The sequence below is a fragment of the Lolium perenne genome, chromosome 3 (genome assembly GCF_019359855.2).
Source record: "Lolium perenne isolate Kyuss_39 chromosome 3, Kyuss_2.0, whole genome shotgun sequence".
Taxonomy (NCBI): Eukaryota; Viridiplantae; Streptophyta; class Magnoliopsida; order Poales; family Poaceae; genus Lolium; species Lolium perenne.
In genome coordinates this window covers 171,322,531-171,346,988 of record NC_067246.2, presented here as the reverse complement: position 1 = coordinate 171,346,988, position 24,458 = coordinate 171,322,531, and the positions used below count along the sequence as shown (strand labels likewise).

The window sequence follows — 24,458 nt, the reverse complement described above, 5'->3', positions numbered from 1 at the left end:
TTTGTGGTTGCAGGGTTGCATGAGAGGGATATCTTTGACCTCTTCCTCCCTGAGTTCGATAAACCTTGGGTGATCCACTTAAGGGAAAACTTGCTGCTGTTCTACAAACCTCTGCTCTTGGAGGCCCAACACTGTCTACAGGAAAAGAAGCGTGAGTAGACATCATGGTGTCTCTCCAATAAGAAATAGCATGTTGGGTGAACAAATTACAGTTGGGCAATTGACAAATAAAGATGGCATGACAATGCACACACATGTTATGATGAGTAGTGTGAGATTCAATTGGGCATTACGACAAAGTACATAGACCGCTATCCAGCATGCATCTATGCCTAAAAAGTCCACCTTCAGGTTATCATCCGAACCCCTTCCAGTATTAAGTTGCAAACAACAGACAATTGCATTAAGTATGGTGCATAATGTAATCAACACATACATCCTTAGACATAGCATTGATGTTTTATCCCTAGTGGCAACAGCACATCCACAACCTTAGAACTTTCTGTCACTGTCCCAGATTTAATGGAGGCATGAACCCACTATCGAGCATAAATACTCCCTCTCGGAGTTACAAGTAACGACTTGGCCAGAGCCTCTACTAATAACGGAGAGCATGCAAGATCATAAACAACACATAGATGATAGATTGATAATCAACATAACATAGTATTCCATATTCATCGGATCCCAACAAACGCAACATGTAGCATTACAAATAGATGATCTTGATCATGTTAGGCAGCTCACAAGATCTAACAATGATAGCACATGAGGAGAAGACAACCATCTAGCTACTGCTATGGACCCATAGTCCAGGGGTGAACTACTCACACATCACTCCGGAGGCGACCATGGCGGTGAAGAGTCCTCCGGGAGATGATTCCCCTCTCCGGCAGGGTGCCGGAGGCGATCTCCTGAATCCCCCGAGATGGGATTGGCGGCGGCGGCGTCTCTGGAAGGTTTTACGTATCGTGGCTCTCGGTACTGGGATATTCGTGATGAAGGCTTTAAGTAGGCGGAAAGGTAGGTTTAGGGGCGACGCGAGGGGCCCACACGCTAGGGCCGCGCGGCCCCAGGCCTGGCCGCGCCGCCCTGCTGTGTGGCTGCCTCGTCGCCCCACTTCGTTTCCCTTTCAGACTTCTGGAAGCTTCGTGGAAAAATAAGATCCTAGGCGTTGATTTCGTCCAATTCCGAGAATATTTCCTTACTAGGATTTCTGAAACCAAAAACAGCAGAAAACAACAACTGGCTCTTCGGCATCTCGTTAATAGGTTAGTGCCGGAAAATGCATAAATATGACATAAAGTATGTATAAAACATGTGTGTATCATCATAAAACAAGCATGGAACATAAGAAATTATCGATACGTTGGAGACGTATCAGCATCCCCAAGCTTAGTTCCTACTCGTCCCGAGTAGGTAAACGATAACAAAGATAATTTCTGAAGTGACATGCTATCATAATCTTGATAAATACTATTGTAAGCACATGTAATGAATGCAGCGATTCGAAGCAATGGTAAAGTCAATGGTTAAACAACTGAATCATATAGCAAAGACTTTTCATGAATAGTACTTTCAAGACAAGCATCAATAAGTCTTGCATAAGAGTTAACTCATAAAGCAATAAATTCAAAGTAAAGGTATTGAAGCAACACAAAGGAAGATTAAGTTTCAGCGGTTGCTTTCAACTTGTAACATGTATATCTCATGGATAATTGTCAATATAAAGTAATATGATGAATGCAAATATGCAAGTATGTAAGAATCAATGCACAGTTAACACAAGTGTTTGCTTCTAAGATAGAAAGAAGTAGGTAAACTGACTCAACATAAAAGTTGAAGAATGGCCCTTCGAAGAGGGAAGCATGGATTGCTATATTTGTGCTAGAGCTTTTATTTTGAAAACAAGAGACAATTTTGTCAACGGTAGTAATAAAGCATATGTATTATGTATAAGATATCCTACAAGTTGCAAGCCTCATGCATAGTATACCAATAGTGCCTGCACCTTGTCCTAATTAGCTTGGATTTACATGGATTATCATCGCAATACATATGTTTTAACCAAGTATCACAAAGGGGTACCTCTATGCCGCCTGTACAAAGGTGTAACACCCCAAATTTCAATGAAAAAGAAAGTTAGAGAATTCCAGAAAAACAAATTTTCAAACCAACAAAAACTTTTCTTTTGCATATAGTACCATGCATAGGACTTGTGCATTTGAGTGATATGCCATGATGATTGTTATTACTTGTATTTGTTATGCTCTAAAACCCTAGAGTGATCATGTGAAGATCACCAACCAAATAAATCAAAGTGGAAGAAATTCCCATAATTGAAAAACCCTAAAAACCCTCACATATGCCCTATGGCATTTTTCAAAATTTTAACCCTAGACCTATTTGGTCTTCACCAGTAGTTGAATAATGTTGTGAAACACTTATTACAACTTTTGGAATCAAGGGTTCACCATTCAAATGAATTTCCAACACTTTTCCCACTCACATGTGATGATGACCAAATCTGCCAATTTCAGTCTGATCACCACTTTGAGCCCCTGCAATTCAATTTTCCCAAACCATTCTTTGCTAACTCCTTGCACCATTTCAAAGTCAACATCAAGGTGAACAACTTTGATGAAGACCACCCTGCCAAATTCATCTTTGATCACTAGCTATGCTCATCCAAAGTTGCAACTTTATAATAAGTTCAACAATCTTCACTTAGCCATTTTGGGCCATTTTTGAAATCCAATTTTTCCACCACCACCTCAACTCATCTCTGGTCAAATACAACTTATCTCAACACTCACATTTCACAAACATTCACCTTTTGCATTATTTCCATTTTTGATATTTTTGTATTTTCCAATTTTGAACCCTATTCACACACTATTGCAAATAGTGATCTACCTCACATTTTTCAAACCAAAGCTACACTACATTGTTCCCCTGCCCCCTCTAACCCTAAGGGAAGCATAGTGGAGCTAATGAGGAGGAGCTAGATTGCATGGCATGGCCATGCCGGCCATGGCATCACCATGCCGAGCCTCCCCCTCTCTCCATTGCTTGCCAACCTTGGCCCCCTCGCCACAGCACAGGCCAGACAAGCACGCGTCCATGGCGCCCTGGACGCCGCTCGCGTCGCGCGTGTGCACGCCGCGGGCATACACTGGACACGCGCCGCGCCACGACCTCGAGCACGCCCTGGCCCCGCTTGCAACACGTTGAGCATCACCGTGACACCGCAACGCTCCCAGACACGCCCTCGACCACGACCCGCCACCGCCGTCGCCGGAGAAGAGAACCCTGGTCCGCCGCGGACGCGACGGACACGGAAGCAATGCTTCGCCCACAGACGCCGCCCGACCGTGCCATCACCACCTACAGATTCGCCTGGACGAGGAGAACACCGTAGCACCCTCGCCTAGCTCGACCGCTCACCGTAGACGCCGCGCCATGGTCGACTTCTTCACGGCCAAGCCGCACCCTTGGCCATCTATAAATACCGCGTTCCCTGGACGAAGCTGAGCACACCACCACGTTCACCACCCTCCACTGCTTCTCCTCCACCCAACCACTCGCTCGATTCTTGCCGGAGTTGCTCCAATTTGAAGCCCGGAGCCCGCCAGTATCGCACCTCGCCGCCGTCGATTGGAGCCGATCCAGGAGACGCCGCCGGTGCCAGGAGCTTCGCCGTCGTCCACATCGACATCACGCACACTGCCAGCCACCGCGGGAGCCCTGGTTAGCTCTCCCACCCCCTACCCGAGCCGCCGGCGAACCTCTCTCTCGCCGGCGAGACGATGCACCTCAGCCGTTAGATCCCTCTCTAATCCTACGCTCCACGTCGCCCCGTACCGCTTCGGCGTTTAAACGCCGCTGACATGCGGGACCCCCTGTCAGGCAGCCCACGCGGGCACAGACGCGTGGTGGGCTGGCCTTGGGCCTGTTTAAACCATTTCAGCCCGTTAGCTTTTCCCGCCGGCCTGTTTAATTCAAATTCGTTTTAAACATTTTCCAAACATTTTCAATACTGCCCAAACTTTGAAATTAAATAGTTTCCAATTGGCTAAACCAAATTTAGTGAATTTGATATTGTTGGAAAGCCACTGAAATTCTCTATCCAATGCCACTGGCCTCAGGGTCAAATTCTTTGTAGAATTAATGTGACAAAAATAACAAGCCAGGGACTTTTCCCTATTCAAATAATTCTTAAAAATCAACCAAAATAGATATTAAGTTAATTCCAACTCTAATAGCTCACTTTTGACTTACACTAATTGTTTATGCAATAAAATGGTGTGGTCACTTTGCATGATCATGCCATGGTTTAATGAATGGATATGTTGACTAGTTTAACTAGTTGATATTATCCAAAACTATTAAAGTTAAATTGTGTGAAGTCTTACACTTCATTTAAACTTGTCTCACATGAATTCATGGGATGTTTGGACCCCTGGTTCCAAACTCTCTTATATGAATTTCTTGAGATTTAAATCAAATATAGTGTTATTTAAATGGCATGAGGTGTTCCACCTCATTTAAATCATTCTACCAAATGATGATGATGATGAACATTTGATCTAGGTCAAGATGAGTTCATCCATGATTGTTGGAGAAATTAAATCTTAAGAAGATTTCAATGAGAGGAAATTATTTCTCAAGAACCCTATGGAAACTATCATTTACATATAGAATACAAATCCTATTTAAATCCCACCACCCATGCACCCTAGTTTATTTATGTGTGTGCCTAGAGTAATGGTGTGTTGATTTGTGATGTGTGGAATAGCCCTGGAATTAGTGAGTAATTATACTCGTATTCAAATTTAGACGGTAGCACCGGAGAGTACGCCGAAGAAGAAGGTTGCTACCAGGAGGAGGAAGAGGAACAGGTTTGAGAACTACCAAGGCAAGCTAAATTACTATGCAAGCTTTTATTCTTGCCAAGTGCAAAGCCCCTTGGGGCAAGGCACCATGTCTTACCTTTTCTTATGTGAACCCATCCCAAGTTTTTACTTGTTTTCCAAATGATTTTCCTTTTATAGTTAACTTTGGTCAAAATACAAGTGGTTTTTAGAGTAGGGAGTTAGCCTTTCCAAGCAAAGTAAGGTAGCACCTCTCATGAATTAGAGCTAGTGCTAATGAACTAACCTTAACTACTCTAGATGGGAACTTTGTGATTTTGAAAGGATTTTTAAACCTTGGAATGAAGAGGCATTCCATTGAATGAGTTTTGAAGGTGAATATGACCAAGAGAAGATGGTGATTTTTGATAAAACATGATGTGGGTTTGAATGCGATACCTTTCCAATTCTCAAGTACCCCCACAATACCTGATTATGGGTAGGGCTTAACTGGAAGTTTATGCGTCTTAGTATGGGTTCCCTCTAAACAAGCGTCATCGGGGTTATGCCGAAAGCTGCCTCTACCACAAAAGAAACGATACGATATGATGCGAAAGGAGGTGAATGTCCGGCCCAAGCCCTGTGCAGTTCCCTGGGTGACGGTTGGTCTTCACTGGGCGGCCCAGCTCGGGGGGAGAGGTGCTCAGACTAGGATTCGTAAGTGAAAGGTTATGGTTGATGATCCGCGTCGTGTTACGATTATTCGGGAAATCCCGACGGATGAAATCAAATGTTGTGGCACAAGTGTGCAACCTCTGCAGAGTGTAAACCTATTCGAATAGCCGCGTCCACGGTTACGGACGGTTGGAAAGGCCATACAGTTTCCGATGTCATATCTTTGAAAATGATGTTGAAAGGTGATGGTGAATTGACTTGTGGTGAATTGAATTGAAATCACCACTTGAATGGTGGGAATGACACTAATGTTCCCCCTTGGGTTAGTTAGCACTTGAATAAGTTTTTCTCAAAACTTTGTGAACCAAAACTAGCTTTATGCAAATAAACTAGAGCTTAGCAAACCCTACTAGAATGTCTAGCACTTTTTCTTGAATTAGTTTGCGAGTACTCAACGTACTCACGGCTTTGTCCCTGGCTATTCAAATGGCCAGAGTATGAAGATGAACAAGGAGATGACCAGCAGGACGCCTACAACAACTAAGCGCCTTCCGACGTCAAGCGTTGGCCTGTGGACTAGAGAGTCCTTGTATCTTACGCTTCCGCTATATTGAACTATGAACTTGTGTTTGTTCGTTGATCAATAGATCAACTATTCGTGTAATATGGATCATGTGATTCCAATTTGTAAGACTTATGGGTTGTAATGAATGATGACTGTGATACTTAACTATTATGCCTCGCAACAACAATATTCCTGGGATTGCGATGTATGACATAATAGGCATTCGGACTTAAAAATCCGGGTGTTGACAAGTTGGTATCAGAGCCATTGTTTGACCTTAGAAGACCTTAGTTAGAATGGGCGTTCTGAAAAATTTAACTTTGAAATCAAATGAAAGGACTTATTTGTGAAAATTTACTACACTCTTGCCTTCGAGACTTTGCCAAAATTTGATCATGTCTATCTTATTTAAATCAACTTAAAACCTTGCCACACTTTGCACTCTCTAACTTACTCATCCAATTCTCTTTCAGATGGAGCCGAATGAACCCCTCAACACCAAGTTCTATCAGCTTGGAAACGGAGGAAGCTTGATCTTCGAGCATGACCTCGACTCCCTGTCGGATCACCTTGGCCGCCCACACCCCGAGTTTCACGGGATTCAGGTGGACGACCAGCCGGGAGGGGAACTGCAGTGGATTATCACTGCCGACTTGAGGGGCAAGCTGGAGCCTCCCACCTCGGAGAGGATCCTTTTCTCTTTCAGGGAAAGCAACTGGCTCGACGGGCTTGCACGTGCTCTTCAGGAAGCACTTGCTCGTCTGTGCGGACAGAATACCGAAGCCCTTCGTGAGGAACGCTTTGCGCATCTCGCACGGCGTAACTCTGACGGAAGACCCATGGATGTGCCACTCCACCCCCAGTTGAGGCACCATGTGGATCACTTGAACTCCATGCTCGCAACCGAACAGCCTAGTTTGCACCAAGAGTTTGAACAGTTCAGACTTGAACTTGTAAGTGAAGGATTCCTAGCCCGCATCGAACTGCAACCCACCTTGATTGGTCAGATCAAGGAAGCCCAGAAGGACAACGCTAGCATTGATGGAATCAAGAAACAGATAGCCGCAGGAAAAGCCCCCGGATTCACCATTGACGAAGCCGGAGTGCTTTGGTACAAAGAACGCCTCTGCGTACCATCGGACTCTGACCTGAAACAAGTCATCCTGCAAGAAGCCCATGACACCCTTTACTCAATCCACCCCGGAGGTACCAAGATGTACCAGGACCTGAAAGAACAATTTTGGTGGCACGGAATGAAGAGAGAGATCGGTAGCTATATCGCTAAGTGTGACATCTGCCAGCGAGTTAAGGCAGAACACCAGAGACCCGCCGGACTGTTGCAACCCCTTCAGATTCCAGAATGGAAATGGGACTCCGTAGGAATGGACTTTATCACCGGACTGCCCAAATCCAGCAAAGGCAATGATTCCATATGGGTAGTGGTCGATAGATTGACCAAAGTCGCCCATTTCATCGCCGTCAAAACCACCTATCAAGGCCCCAAGTTAGCTGAACTCTACATCTCCAGAATAGTCGCTTTGCATGGAACCCCCAAATCGATAGTGTCAGATAGAGGATCACAGTTCACCTCAAGGTTCTGGCAGGAAGTGCATGAAGGACTAGGCACTCGCCTAAATTTCAGCACCGCCTATCACCCTCAGACCGACGGACAGACTGAGAGAGTAAACCAGATACTGGAAGACATGCTTAGAGCATGCGTACTGGAATACGGATCCAAGTGGGAAGACTGCCTACCTTACGCAGAATTCTCATACAACAATAGTTATCAAGCCAGCCTACAGATGGCCCCCTTTGAAGCCTTGTACGGAAGGAAGTGCCGTACCCCCCTGAACTGGTCAGAAGTCGGAGAGAGTCAAGTTTTCGGCCCAGACGTTCTTCGTGAAGCCGAAGAGAAGGTTCACCAGATCCGTGAGTACCTCAAGACTGCGCAATCCAGACAGAAGAGCTACGCCGACAAGAGACGTCGGGAGATGACCTTTGAGATCGGAGATTTTGTCTATCTCAAAGTATCCCCCTTGAAAGGGATGCAAAGGTTTCAGCTGAAAGGAAAGCTTGCACCTCGCTACGTGGGACCTTTCCAAGTCCTCAGCCGCCGAGGTGAAGTATCTTATCAACTGGAGTTGCCTGAAGAAATGTCGGCTGTGCACGACGTTTTTCACATCTCACTTCTCCGGAAATGTCTTGAAGTCCCTGAGAAGACCGAAGTGTTCAAGAACATCGATCACCGATCGGTGGATATCAACAAGGATCTGACTTACCGCGAAGTGCCGATTCGCATCCTAGAAGAAGCTTACCGAACCACCCGCACCCGAAGCATCAAGTTTCTGAAGATCCAATGGAGTAATCATACCAAGGATGAAGCCACCTGGGAACGCGAAGACTTCATGAAGAAGGAGTACCCAGATCTCTTTAGTACCTAACTTTCTTTTCGATCTCGGGACGAGATCTTTTGTAAGGGGGAAGGGTTTGTAACACCCCAAATTTCAATGAAAAAGAAAGTTAGAGAATTCCAGAAAAACAAATTTTCAAACCAACAAAAACTTTTCTTTTGCATATAGTACCATGCATAGGACTTGTGCATTTGAGTGATATGCCATGATGATTGTTATTACTTGTATTTGTTATGCTCTAAAACCCTAGAGTGATCATGTGAAGATCACCAACCAAATAAATCAAAGTGGAAGAAATTCCCATAATTGAAAAACCCTAAAAACCCTCACATATGCCCTATGGCATTTTTCAAAATTTTAACCCTAGACCTATTTGGTCTTCACCAGTAGTTGAATAATGTTGTGAAACACTTATTACAACTTTTGGAATCAAGGGTTCACCATTCAAATGAATTTCCAACACTTTTCCCACTCACATGTGATGATGACCAAATCTGCCAATTTCAGTCTGATCACCACTTTGAGCCCCTGCAATTCAATTTTCCCAAACCATTCTTTGCTAACTCCTTGCACCATTTCAAAGTCAACATCAAGGTGAACAACTTTGATGAAGACCACCCTGCCAAATTCATCTTTGATCACTAGCTATGCTCATCCAAAGTTGCAACTTTATAATAAGTTCAACAATCTTCACTTAGCCATTTTGGGCCATTTTTGAAATCCAATTTTTCCACCACCACCTCAACTCATCTCTGGTCAAATACAACTTATCTCAACACTCACATTTCACAAACATTCACCTTTTGCATTATTTCCATTTTTGATATTTTTGTATTTTCCAATTTTGAACCCTATTCACACACTATTGCAAATAGTGATCTACCTCACATTTTTCAAACCAAAGCTACACTACATTGTTCCCCTGCCCCCTCTAACCCTAAGGGAAGCATAGTGGAGCTAATGAGGAGGAGCTAGATTGCATGGCATGGCCATGCCGGCCATGGCATCACCATGCCGAGCCTCCCCCTCTCTCCATTGCTTGCCAACCTTGGCCCCCTCGCCACAGCACAGGCCAGACAAGCACGCGTCCATGGCGCCCTGGACGCCGCTCGCGTCGCGCGTGTGCACGCCGCGGGCATACACTGGACACGCGCCGCGCCACGACCTCGAGCACGCCCTGGCCCCGCTTGCAACACGTTGAGCATCACCGTGACACCGCAACGCTCCCAGACACGCCCTCGACCACGACCCGCCACCGCCATCGCCGGAGAAGAGAACCCTGGTCCGCCGCGGACGCGACGGACACGGAAGCAATGCTTCGCCCACAGACGCCGCCCGACCGTGCCATCACCACCTACAGATTCGCCTGGACGAGGAGAACACCATAGCACCCTCGCCTAGCTCGACCGCTCACCGTAGACGCCGCGCCATGGTCGACTTCTTCACGGCCAAGCCGCACCCTTGGCCATCTATAAATACCGCGTTCCTTGGACGAAGCTGAGCACACCACCACGTTCACCACCCTCCACTGCTTCTCCTCCACCCAACCACTCGCTCGATTCTTGCCGGAGTTGCTCCAATTTGAAGCCCGGAGCCCGCCGATGCTCGCACCTCGCCGCCGTCGATTGGAGCCGATCCAGGAGACGCCGCCGGTGCCAGGAGCTTCGCCGTCGTCCACATCGACATCACGCACACTGCCAGCCACCGCGGGAGCCCTGGTTAGCTCTCCCACCCCCTACCCGAGCCGCCGGCGAACCTCTCTCTCGCCGGCGAGACGATGCACCTCAGCCGTTAGATCCCTCTCTAATCCTACGCTCCACGTCGCCCCGTACCGCTTCGGCGTTTAAACGCCGCTGACATGCGGGACCCCCTGTCAGGCAGCCCACGCGGGCACAGACGCGTGGTGGGCTGGCCTTGGGCCTGTTTAAACCATTTCAGCCCGTTAGCTTTTCCCGCCGGCCTGTTTAATTCAAATTCGTTTTAAACATTTTCCAAACATTTTCAATACTGCCCAAACTTTGAAATTAAATAGTTTCCAATTGGCTAAACCAAATTTAGTGAATTTGATATTGTTGGAAAGCCACTGAAATTCTCTATCCAATGCCACTGGCCTCAGGGTCAAATTCTTTGTAGAATTAATGTGACAAAAATAACAAGCCAGGGACTTTTCCCTATTCAAATAATTCTTAAAAATCAACCAAAATAGATATTAAGTTAATTCCAACTCTAATAGCTCACTTTTGACTTACACTAATTGTTTATGCAATAAAATGGTGTGGTCACTTTGCATGATCATGCCATGGTTTAATGAATGGATATGTTGACTAGTTTAACTAGTTGATATTATCCAAAACTATTAAAGTTAAATTGTGTGAAGTCTTACACTTCATTTAAACTTGTCTCACATGAATTCATGGGATGTTTGGACCCCTGGTTCCAAACTCTCTTATATGAATTTCTTGAGATTTAAATCAAATATAGTGTTATTTAAATGGCATGAGGTGTTCCACCTCATTTAAATCATTCTACCAAATGATGATGATGATGAACATTTGATCTAGGTCAAGATGAGTTCATCCATGATTGTTGGAGAAATTAAATCTTAAGAAGATTTCAATGAGAGGAAATTATTTCTCAAGAACCCTATGGAAACTATCATTTACATATAGAATACAAATCCTATTTAAATCCCACCACCCATGCACCCTAGTTTATTTATGTGTGTGCCTAGAGTAATGGTGTGTTGATTTGTGATGTGTGGAATAGCCCTGGAATTAGTGAGTAATTATACTCGTATTCAAATTTAGACGGTAGCACCGGAGAGTACGCCGAAGAAGAAGGTTGCTACCAGGAGGAGGAAGAGGAACAGTTTGAGAACTACCAAGGCAAGCTAAATTACTATGCAAGCTTTTATTCTTGCCAAGTGCAAAGCCCCTTGGGGCAAGGCACCATGTCTTACCTTTTCTTATGTGAACCCATCCCAAGTTTTTACTTGTTTTCCAAATGATTTTCCTTTTATAGTTAACTTTGGTCAAAATACAAGTGGTTTTTAGAGTAGGGAGTTAGCCTTTCCAAGCAAAGTAAGGTAGCACCTCTCATGAATTAGAGCTAGTGCTAATGAACTAACCTTAACTACTCTAGATGGGAACTTTGTGATTTTGAAAGGATTTTTAAACCTTGGAATGAAGAGGCATTCCATTGAATGAGTTTTGAAGGTGAATATGACCAAGAGAAGATGGTGATTTTTGATAAAACATGATGTGGGTTTGAATGCGATACCTTTCCAATTCTCAAGTACCCCCACAATACCTGATTATGGGTAGGGCTTAACTGGAAGTTTATGCGTCTTAGTATGGGTTCCCTCTAAACAAGCGTCATCGGGGTTATGCCGAAAGCTGCCTCTACCACAAAAGAAACGATACGATATGATGCGAAAGGAGGTGAATGTCCGGCCCAAGCCCTGTGCAGTTCCCAGGTTGACAGTTGGTCTTCACTGGGAGGCCAAGCTCATGGGGAGAGGTGCTCATACTAGGATTCGTAAGTGAAAGGTTATGGTTGATGATCCGCGTACTGTGTTACGATTATTCGGGGAAATCCCGACGGATGAAATCAAATGTTGTGGCACAAGTGTGCAACCTCTGCAGAGTGTAAACCTATTCGAATAGCCGCGTCCACGGTTACGGACGGTTGGAAAGGCCATACAGTTTCCGATGTCATATCTTTGAAAATGATGTTGAAAGGTGATGGTGAATTGACTTGTGGTGAATTGAATTGAAATCACCACTTGAATGGTGGGAATGACACTAATGTTCCCCCTTGGGTTAGTTAGCACTTGAATAAGTTTTTCTCAAAACTTTGTGAACCAAAACTAGCTTTATGCAAATAAACTAGAGCTTAGCAAACCCTACTAGAATGTCTAGCACTTTTTCTTGAATTAGTTTGCGAGTACTCAACGTACTCACGGCTTTGTCCCTGGCTATTCAAATGGCCAGAGTATGAAGATGAACAAGGAGATGACCAGCAGGACGCCTACAACAACTAAGCGCCTTCCGACGTCAAGCGTTGGCCTGTGGACTAGAGAGTCCTTGTATCTTACGCTTCCGCTATATTGAACTATGAACTTGTGTTTGTTCGTTGATCAATAGATCAACTATTCGTGTAATATGGATCATGTGATTCCAATTTGTAAGACTTATGGGTTGTAATGAATGATGACTGTGATACTTAACTATTATGCCTCGCAACAACAATATTCCTGGGATTGCGATGTATGACATAATAGGCATTCGGACTTAAAAATCCGGGTGTTGACAAAAGGTCTAAGGAGAAAGCTCGCATTGGATTTCTCGCTTTTGATTATTCTCAACTTAGACATCCATACCGGGACAACATAGACAACAGATAATGGACTCCTCTTTAATGCATAAGCATTCAACAACAAATAATATTCTCATAAGAGATTAAGGATTGTTGTCCAAAACTGAAACTTCCACCATGGATCATGGCTTTAGTTAGCGGCCCAATGTTCTTCTCTAACAATATGCATGCTCAAACCGATAAATCACCCTTACTTCAGACAAGACGAACATGCATAGCAACTCACATGATATTCAACAAAGGATAGTTGATGGCGTCCCCAGAAACATGGTTATCGCTCAACAAGCAACTTAATAAGAAATAAGATACATAAGTACATATTCAATACCACAATAGTTTTTAAGCTATTTTTCCCATGAGCTATATATTGCAAAGACAAAGGATAGAAATTTAAAGATAGCACTCAAGCAATTTGCTTTGCAATGGCGGAAAATACCATGTAGTAGGTAGGTATGGTGGACACAAATGGTATAGTTATTGGCTCAAGGATTTTGGATGCATGAGAAGTAATCCCTCTCGATACATGGCTTAGGCTAGCAAGGTTGTTTGAAGCAAGCACAAGTATGAACCAGTACAGCAAAACTCACATAAGAACATATTGCAAGCATTATAAAACTCTACACCGTCCTCCTTGTTGTTCAAACCCTTACTAGAAAATATCTAGACCTTAGAGAGACCAATCATGCAAACCAAATTTTAGCAAGCTCTATGTATTTCTTCACTAATAGGTGCAAAGTATATGATGCAAGAGCTTAAACATGATCTATATGAGCACAACAATTGCCAAGTATCAAATTATTCAAGACATTATACCAATTTACCACATGTAGCATTTCCCGTTTCCAACAATATAACAAGTAACGAAGCAGTTTCAACCTTCGCCATGAACATTAAGAATAAAGCTAAGGACATATTTGTCCATATGCAACAACAGAGCGTGTCTTTCTCCCACACAATGAATGCTAGGATCCAACTTTATTCAAACAAAACAAAACAAAAGCAAACAGACGCTCCAAGTAAAGCACATAAGATGTGACGGAATAAAAATATAGTTTCACTAGAGGAACCTGATAATGTTGTCGATGAAGAAGGGGATGCCTTGGGCATCCCAAGCTTAGATGCATGAGTCTTCTTGAAATATGCAGGGATGAACCACCGGGGCATCCCCAAGCTTAGAGCTTTCACTCTCCTTGATCATATTGTATCATCCTCCTCTCTTGATCCTTGAAAACTTCCTCCACACCAAACTCAAAACAACTCATTAGAGGGTTAGTGCATAATCAAAATTCACATGTTCAGAGGTGACATAATCATTATTAACACTTCTGGACATTGCACAAAGCTACTGAAAGTTAATGGAATGAAGAAATCCATCAAACATAGCAAAACAGGCAATGCGAAATAAAAGGCAGAATCTGTCAAAACAGAACAGTCCGTAAAGACGAATTTTTTAGGTGCACCAGACTTTCTCAAATGAAAATGCTCAAATTGAATGAAAGTTGCGTACATATCTGTGGATTACTCACGTAAATTGGCAGATTTTTCTGAGTTACCTACAGAGAACACTGCTCAAATTCGTGACAGCAAGAAATCTGTTTCTGCGCAGTAATCCAAATCTAGTATGAACCTTACTATCAAAGACTTTACTTGGCACAACCATGCAATAAAATAAAGATAAGGAGAGTTTGCTACAGTAGTAACAACTTCCAAGACTCAAATATAAAATAAAAGTGCAGAAGTAAAATCATGGGTTGTCTCCCATAAGCGCTTTTCTTTAACGCCTTTCAGCTAGGCGCAGAAAGTGTGTATCAAGTAACATCAAGAGACGAAGCATCAACATCATAATTTGTTCTAATGATAGAATCAAAAGGTAACTTCATTCTCTTTCTAGGGAAGTGTTCCATACCTTTCTTGAGAGGAAATTGATATTTAATATTACCTTCCTTCATATCAATAATAGCACCAACAGTTCGAAGAAAAGGCCTTCCCAATATAATGGGACAAGATTCATTGCATTCAATATCCAAGACAACAAAATCAACGGGGACAAGGTTATTGTTAACCATAATGCGAACATTATCAATCCTCCCCAAAGGTTTCTTTGTAGAATTATCAGCAAGATTAACATCCAAATAACAATTTTTCAATGGTGGCAAGTCAAGCATGTTATATATTTTCTTAGGCATAACGGAAATACTTGCACCAAGATCACATAAGGCATTACAATAAAAATCATTGACCTTCATCTTAATGATGGGCTCCCAACCATCTTCTAACTTCCTAGGAATAGAAGTTTCGCGATTTAATTTCTCTTCTCTAGCTTTTATGAGAGCATTCGTAATATGTTTTGTAAAGGCCAAATTTATAGCACTAGCATTAGGACTTTTAGCAAGTTTTTGTAAGAACTTTATAACTTCAGAGATGTGACAATCATCAAAATCTAAACCGTTATGATCTAAAGCAATGGGATCATTGTCCCCAATATGTGAAAAAAATTCAGCAGTTTTATCACAAGTAGTTTCAGCAGTTTTAGCAGTTTCAGGCAGTTTTTCACGCTTTGCATTAGGAGTAGAAACATTGCCAACACCAATTATTTTACCATTGATAGTAGGAGGTGTAGCAACATGTGAAGCATTAGCGTTACTAGTGGTGGTAATAGTCCAAACTTTAGCTACATTATCTTTAGCATTTTCTTCTTTTTCCCACCTAGCACGCAATTCGGCCATCAATCTTATATTCTCATTAATTCTAACTTGGATGGCGTTTTCTGTAGCAAATGACTTAATATCTTTATTTTCATTAGGCATAACTTTCGATTTTAAAAGATCAACATCAGCAGCAAGACTATCAACTTTAGAAGCAAGTATATCAATTTTCCCAAGCTTTTCTTCAACAGATTTGTTAAAAGCAGTTTGTGTACTAATAAATTCTTTAAGCATGGCTTCAAGACCAGGGGGCACATTCCTATTATTGTTGTCAGAATTCCCATAAGAATTACTATAACCGTTACCATTATTATAAGGATATGTCCTATAGTTGTTACTAGAATTATTCCGATAAGCATTGTTGTTGAAATTATTATTTTTAATGAAGTTCACATCAACATGTTCTTCTTGAGCAACCAATGAAGCTAACGGAATATTATTAGGATCAACATTAGTTCTACCATTCACAAGCATAGACATAATAGCATCAATCTTATCACTCAAGGAAGAGGTTTCTTCGACAGAATTTACCTTCTTACCTTGTGGAGCTCTTTCCGTGTGCCATTCAGAGTAATTAATCATCATATTATCAAGAAGCTTTGTTGCAGCGCCTAGAGTGATGGACATAAAAGTACCTCCAGCAGCTGAATTCAATAGGTTCCGTGAAGAAAAATTCAATCCTGCATAAAAGGTTTGGATGATCATCCAAGTAGTCAGTCCATGGGTTGGGCAATTCTTGACCAAAAATTTCATTCTTTCCCATGCTTGAGCAACATGCTCATTATCCAATTGCTTAAAATTCATTATGCTACTTCTCAAAGATATAATTTTAGCAGGAGGATAATATCTACCAATGAAAGCATCCTTGCATTTAGTCCATGAATCAATACTATTCTTAGAAAGATAGCAACCAATCTTTAGCTCTTCCTCTTAATGAGAAAGGAAACAATTTTAATTTTATAATGTCACCATCTACATCTTTATACTTTTGCATTTCACAAAGTTCAACAAAATTATTAAGATGGGCAGCAGCATCATCAGAACTAACACTAGAAAATTGCTCTCTCATAACAAGATTCAGTAAAGTAGGTTTAATTTCAAAGAATTCTGCTGTAGTAGCAGGTGGAGCAATAGGTGTGCATAAGAAATCATTATTATTTGTGTTTGTGAAGTCACAGAACTTAGTATTTTCAGGAGTACCCATTTTAGCAATAGTAAATAAAGCAAACTAGATAAAGTAAATGCAAGTAACTAATATTTTTGTGTTTTTAATATGGAACGCAAACAAGATAGTAAATAAAGTAAAGCTAGCAACTAATTTTTTTATATTTTGATATAGTGCAGCAAACAAAGAATAAAATAAAATAAAGCAAGACAAAAACAAAATAAAGAGATTGGAAGTGGAGACTCCCCTTGCAGCGTGTCTTGATCTCCCCGGCAACGGCGCCAGAAAAATGTGCTTGATACGCGTACATCACGCGTCCGTTGGGAACCCCAAGAGGAAGGTGCGATGCGTACAGCGACAAGTTTCACTCAGTAAGAAACCAAGGTTTATCGAACCAGTAGGAGCCAAGAAGCACGTTGAAGGTTGATGGCGGCGGGGTGTAGTGCGGCGCAACACCAGGGATTCCGGCGCCAACGTGGAACCTGCACAACACAACCAAATTATTTTGCCCCAACGTGACAGTGAGGTTGTCAATCTCACCGGCTTGCTGTAACAAAGGATTAGATGTATAGTGTGGATGATGATGTTTGCAGAAAACAGTAGAACGAGTCTTGCAGTAGATTGTATTCGATGTAAAGAATGGACCGGGGTCCACAGTTCACTAGTGGTGTCTTTCCAATAAGAAATAGCATGTTGGGTGAACAAATTACAGTTGGGCAATTGACAAATAAAGATGGCATGACAATGCACATACATGTTATGATGAGTAGTGTGAGATTCAATTGGGCATTACGACAAAGTACGTAGACCGCTATCCAGCATGCATCTATGCCTAAAAAGTCCACCTTCAGGTTATCATCCGAACCCCTTCCAGTATTAAGTTGCAAACAACAGACAATTGCATTAAGTATGGTGCATAATGTAATCAACACATACATCCTTAGACATAGCATTGATGTTTTATCCCTAGTGGCAACAGCACATTCACAACCTTAGAACTTTCTGTCACTGTCCCAGATTTAATGGAGGCATAAACCCACTATCGAACATAAATACTCCCTCTCGGAGTTACAAGTAACGACTTGGCCAGAGCCTCTACTAATAACGGAGAGCATGCAAGATCATAAACAACACATAGATGATAGATTGATAATCAACATAACATAGTATTCCATATTCATCGGATCCCAACAAACGCAACATGTAGCATTACAAATAGATGATCTTGATCATGTTAGGCAGCTCACAAGATCTAACAATGATAGCACATGAGGAGAAGACAACCATCTAGCTATTGCTATGGACCCATAGTCCAGGGGTGAACTACTCACACATCACTCCGGAGGCGACCATGGCGGTGAAGAGTCCTCCGGGAGATGATTCCCCTCTCCGGCAGGGTGCCGGAGGCGATCTCCTGAATCCCCCGAGATGGGATTGGCGGCGGCGTCTCTGGAAGGTTTTCCGTATCGTGGCTCTCGGTATTGGGATATTCGCGACGAAGGCTTTAAGTAGGCGGAAAGGTAGGTTTAGGGGCGACGCGAGGGGCCCACACGCTAGGGCCGCGCGGCCCCAGGCCTGGCCGTGCCGCCCTGCTGTGTGGCTGCCTCGTCGCCCCACTTCGTTTCCCTTTCGGACTTCTGGAAGCTTCGTGGAAAAATAAGATCCTGGGCGTTGATTTCGTCCAATTCCGAGAATATTTCCTTACTAGGATTTCTGAAACCAAAAACAGCAGAAAAAGAATCGGCTCTTCGGCATCTCGTTAATAGGTTAGTGCCGGAAAATGCATAAATATGACATAAAGTATGTATAAAACATGTGTGTATCATCATAAAACAAGCATGGAACATAAGAAATTATCGATACGTTGGAGACGTATCATAATGCCCCTTTACCCCTGGACGGATCTGGGCCTATATGTATCTCATCCCCACCTCAATTAGGGTTAGACAAGATTTAGGCTTAAACTACTTTGAGCTTTGTATCCCTAGAACTATGTTCTTTGTATCAAGACACTCTTGAGGGATTTCTACTCTTCATGGATGATTCAAGGCTCCCACCTCTTTCATTCAAGTTCTAGTTGGATCTCCATCACCAATCTCTCACTTCTTAGATTCTACCCAAGGGTCTCTCTAAGAAGTGGTTCTATCGGCTTGGTCTAACCTACCAAGGGAGTAAATATGGTTTGTGTTGGGTTGTGTGTGTGTGTGTTTTGGTTGGATCTTGTGTTCTTCCTCCTCTCCCACCTCTTCCACCCACAAAGTTGGTCAAATTCGTGGGATCTGGGCACATCCTAGCCCTCAGGCCTCATCACTCCTCCTCCACCCACCCCACCAACCCACCCCGACGGCCTCCGGAAAATTTCAAAAAAATACAGCGAAAATCCTGCGGCCCTAGATCTAGATCTGGCCACCATTTTTTTAAATTCAAAAAAATGTGGCGCACTACAGCTGGATGCGCCACAGAAAACTACATGCATTCCTGGTGCGCCACATAAGTTTTAGAATTCTGTGGCACATGTAGATATGCCCACAGAAAAAAAATTATTGACGTGACTTCTGTGGCGCACGGAATATACACCAGAGAAACAAAAAAAACATACGCCACGGATGAGGATTTTCGTAGTAGTGCCAGGCCTAATGGCCCTTTAAAAACCATGTTGCGCAACAACGTGGGTGAGTCCAATCAATCAAATGAGCTGTTTTTTGTGCCACACATGCGAGCTAAGGGGAGCCCATGCTAAGAAACGCGCCCCTACAAACGTCTCCGATCTTATGTTGAGCTATCCGATGCATTTATTTATTAGTCTCACTTAACCGAATCTAACTCCAACACATAATTTGGTGCAGTGATTAAATTCAACTGATCAAATTCAACCGTAACATATACTCCCTCCTTTCATAAAAGGATGTTGAGATTTGTTCAAAGTCATCTAAATTTAAACAAACTTTTAATATTTTATTGTGGGGGGAGGGAGCACATATATTCGACGCAACTTCAAGTAGTCATGGTAGCACAAATTACTTCCTCTTTGATTTTGCAGGAACCTATTTTCTTCACGGATTTACTTGAACTTGCAAAAGCGATAGCAGCATCAGGAGCAAAAGATCCAACAGTTCTTGGGAAATAAGAGGCATTCACTGCAATTCCAGAACCTCACTCATGCTCTCAAGGCTAAGACCATTCACATCAGCAGAAATCTCAATGTGATAGCTCACTCATGTGCACAACAGGCAATGCAAAGCTTCCAGAGCATTGTCAATCTGTTCTTGTAGGAGCACAACTCATAGCAATCTAGCATGTCTTATAGTTGTAGCAGTGCAGAGGCTAAAATTATCATTCTATCACCCTTGTTCAAAAAAATAAAAAGTAAAAGTAAAGGTGATGCATCGTTGCGGTCGTCAAATCAACCCCGAGGAGCTAGAGCAGAAGCATCAAGCATTCAAGCCAGCCACGTGCACCGTGCATCACTAAGAGCAGGTACAATAAATTCTAATCAGATGGCTATAAGAATTAAAATAGTATATTATTGCTTAGTTGGAGGAGGGAGAAGAGGAATGGACTCTTATGCAAGAGGCAGCTCTAAGAGCAACTCTAACAAATCCCGTAAATCCTGCCGGAACCGAACTTCTCCGGCGGATTTATGGGTTCGGGCCGAATCGCGCGCCGATCAGTAATCGAATACGTAGGCCGGTCCGAATACGAAGTTCAGGGGCCCGAGAAACTCCCCGCACGACCCCTATTAAAAGGGTTCGCGGAGGGGAGTTCGGTTCGCAAACCCTACTCCCCTCCGTCGTCTCCTCTCCCTCCGCCGCCGCCAGTCACGCGCTCCGATGAGCAATCCACGCTTAGCCAGACACCGATCCTCCGCCCGCCGCTGCGCGATGGCCTCCCGTCGAGGTTCGGAGGGCCGCGCCGCAGGATTGGGCGGCGGCGATTCGCCGCCGCGTCCGCCCATCTTTTGTACCGAGGCGGAGCGGCGGAAGTGGAAGCGGAGCGAGGGCGCGTGCAAGAGGAACGCTCGCCGCTGGACCAACTGGAGGCTCACGCCCCTAGGGAAGCTCGCGCGCTTCGCCAACTAGGGCGAGGGCTCCTCCTCCGGGCAGTCGAGCCACGCACCGCGGCTGCCCGTGGCGGCGAGCAGCGAGGAGGACGACCTCGTCCCCGCTCGTTCGCCTACCTTCTCCGCCGGGGACTACGTCCACGGCAGCGACGAGGAGGAGGAGGTGATGCCGCAGACCTTCGCCATCAGCGAGGCGGAGGCGAGGGCGCGCTTCCGCCGGGAGGAGGCCGACATCGTCCGCTAGGTACAGGAGTACGAGGAGGCCCGCCGGGAGGCCCGCTTCCGCCAGGTCAAGCTCGAAATAGTCGAGCTTGACAAGGACGACGCGTGAAGACTTCCATGCCGCCGACCATCTCCGCCAGCACCGGCACCGCCGCGCGCGCCATAGCTCCAAATAGGCCGCATTTTGCTTATTTAGCTAGGTTAAGGTTGCCGGTGTACCGGTATTATGTCAATTGCATGAACTATGTAAGTATCGATGCTCAATCGGAGCATCGATGTCATCTATAAACTATGATCATCGCCTCAAATTACCCGCGCCAATTCGAGTTCCTGTTTTCAGTTCCATTTTACGGGTTCTATTATGCGCTAGTGCGAATTTCGTCAGAACTCGCGTTTTCGGTGAACTGAACTCGACATTTTCGGTTTTTTCGGGCTCTACTAGAGATGCTCTAACACTTGCTTCTAGGCACTTTGTGAAAGTGAAAAGTGTGTCATACATTAATAAAGTACTACATTTTTTAGCTCACTACTGTATATGTTGGCTATAAGTTATAAGTTGACTATAAATGATATGGTAGTTGGTGCTGGTTATACTGTTAAACTTGATCTAAGTCTAATAACCATCTTCTCTTGGTGGGCTGTTGGTCAATTTGTGTGTTTGTTTGTTTGTTTATTATTGACGATCCGATCACCACAACCGTAGGCGGAGACCCACCAACTACGCCCATTACGTGAAGATCCAACTAACGAGTCCCGCCGGCCGGCGGGCTCGAATGGCGTCGGTCCCGCCGCGGACCGCCGTGGCCGTGCTTTAGAATCTTGCTGCTTGATTGAGATGACAAAACCAAATTACCATCGATCGGGTTACAGTGCTTCCACTGGCTGGAGGAGTCAAACCTATACTGTAAGAAGCGATTCACCACATGTGATGTGATGAGATAACTGGTAAGAGTGAGTGAGTACTACGTACTTAATAGCTCCTGTGTCTGTTTGCCTCGCATCAGACTTTAGAAGAACCGACAGCTGCCTAGGGTGGTGGCGGCAGCGATGTCGGAGCCGGTTGTGGTGGTGGGCGGGTGGGCGAGCCCGTTCGTGACGCGAGTGTGCATCGCGCTCAAGCTCAAGGGCGTGGAGTACGAGTTCCTGCAGGAAGCGGTGGGCAGGAAGAGCGAGCTGCTGCTCAGATCCAACCCCGTGCACAAGAAGATGCCCGTGCTCCTCCACGGCGGCCGCCCCGTCTGCGAGTCCCTCGTCATCCTGCAGTACGTCGACGAAGCCTTCCCGGGCTCGTCCATCCTCCCGGACGACCCCTACCACCGCGCCGTCCACCGGTTCTGGGCAGAGTACGCCGACGCCAAGGTGAGCCAAGCCAGCCGTTCACTCGTCTCCATTTTGATTTGGATCGGATTTTTTTTAGGAGTATTTTTTTTTGCTTTGCTCTCACGATTGATCACGGCGCTGTCGATTCCGGGTGGTCGCAGCTCCACACGGTGCTTCGGACGATGAGAGGCATGGTCGGCGGCGATAAGGCCGATGCCGCGGAGCAGGTGTCCGCCGCGCTCCGGCAGCTCGAGGACGCCTTGGCGGAGTGCAGCGGCGGGAAGCCCTACTTCGGCGGCGAAGACGTCGGCTTCCTCGACATCGTCGTTGGCTCCTACATCGGGTGGTTCGGGGCGGCGGAGAAGATCGCGGGACTGCGCGTCCTCGACGAGGCGAGCACGCCGCGACTGGCGGGCTGGGCGGCGCGGTTCTGCGCGCACGAGGCCGTCAGGGACCTGATGCCCGACGCCGACAGGCTCGTCGAGTTCGGCGAGGTGCTCCGCGCGGCGCTGGCGGCCAACGCTTCCTCCCGGCCATAAGGCGCCGGGGCTTCCACGAGACGTCTCTTGCAACCTGGTTGGGTTGACTTGTCTTAATTACGGCATATCATCAGAATGAACACTTGCCAGACAAAGAACATCTTTAGAGTACCTCCTTTCTAGCTTTCTAGGGGTCTGTTTGATTCTACAGTAGATTCTATAAAACCTACCGTAAACTGTTAGGCCATCTCCACTGGCGCGACGCAAACAGACGCTGAGCAACGAAACCGTTTTCGTCCGCCGTGACCGAAATGTGTCTGTCACCACCTCCAGCGGGGCAACGGGCCGTCCGCGGAGACGCAAACCTGGCCCAAATATGCGCCAGGTTTGCATCTCCGCGGACGCTCCGTGGTCGCGGAAACTGTCCGCGTTGGGTGCATCTGGGCCGGTCGGCAGTGAGTAGATAAGCAAAAGATTTTTTTATTACTATTGATTGGCCAAAAGGACCATCTTTACAGAGATGGTTAGTCGAGTTAACCTAAAATTACAACGGCCGTACCTACTCGCCGTCGCGCGGCCTACACCGGCATCGGTTACTCGCAGTCGCGCGGTCTACACCGGCCTCGGTTACTCACAGTCGCGCGACCTACTACTGGCCGCTGGAAGGGCCGGCGCCGTCGTCGAAGCGGGAGCACTCCGCGCGCCGCGCACGCCGCACATGGGACACCTCGTCCTGACGCCTGCGACGTTCGAGGGTCTCGGCCAGGGAGCTGTCCCACAGGGCCGCCGACACCTGGGTAGCCGTCGCCTCCACCGCCGCCTAGGCCTCCTCCGCCGCCGCCTGGACCGCCACCGCCGTCGCGTCCTCGTTCGCCTGGGCCGCCACCTGCAACCCCGCCAAGTGGGTGACGAAGCGGGCCCTGTCCCTAGCCGCCTCCGCCACCACTTCGTCCCTGGCGGCGATGGCGACCTCCAGCTCCCGGTTCTCTTGGTCGACCCGCGCGGGAGAAGGGCTCCTACGCTTGAGCGAGTCCAGGTCGGAGCACATTAACCCCCGAGCCATGGCCATCGCATAGTTGTGGACTTCCTCCTCCACCACCCAAGCCTGACGGTGCTGGGCGTCCCCAGCCAGGGACTCGAAGGACGCGAGCAGAACCCGCTGGTCGCCGCCTCACTCGAAGCGGCTGGGCACGGGGGGGGGGGGTCGTCGTCCGCGATTTCGTGGATGACGGTGTCCGCCGGAGGGGCCGCCATGGCCGCCCGCGCCTCCTCGAGCTCGGCCCTAGCGTCGGCGAGCTTGGCCATGGCATTGGCGATCTCCGCCCTGGTCGCCGCGAGGCGCCCTTCCGCGCGCTCTGCCGCATCCGCCACCGCCTCTGCAACCTCCGCCTCCGCCGCCGCCGCCTCCAGGTCTAGCTGCTGGGTCTCAACACCAGCGGCCACTACCTCCTCCTCCTCCTCCTCCTCCGGGTGGAGGTGGCGGCACATCTGAACAACATGCTCCCAACTAAGGTTCTGCCCGGCCATGGATGGATTAGCTTGAGGTGTGCCCGTCGCTCCTGATGGGTTCGTTGCATGGAAAACAAAAAAATTCTACCGTGAACATGAACAAAAACCAAGATCCAA

At 45.8% G+C, this 24,458-nt stretch overlaps 1 protein-coding gene across 1 annotated transcript; it reads left to right on the top strand.

Moving 5' to 3' along the window:
* The first annotated feature begins 21,755 nt into the window (after positions 1-21,755).
* Positions 21,756-23,003, top strand: LOC127342637 (probable glutathione S-transferase GSTU6). The gene is made up of 2 exons (XM_051368623.2): positions 21,756-22,392; positions 22,515-23,003. Exons 1-2 carry the CDS (start codon positions 22,081-22,083, stop codon positions 22,890-22,892), a joined length of 690 nt encoding a protein of 229 aa, XP_051224583.1. The 5' UTR covers positions 21,756-22,080; the 3' UTR covers positions 22,893-23,003.
* Positions 23,004-24,458: the final 1,455 nt, after the last annotated feature.

Excerpts from the sequence above, each read along its gene's own strand:
- LOC127342637 (XM_051368623.2), top strand. The coding sequence starts at position 22,081 with ATGTCGGAGCCGGTTGTGGTGGTGGGCGGGTGGGCGAGCCCGTTCGTG. Across the intron at positions 22,393-22,514 it reads CAGAGTACGCCGACGCCAAG|CTCCACACGGTGCTTCGGAC; the intron begins GTGAGCCAAGCC and ends GGGTGGTCGCAG.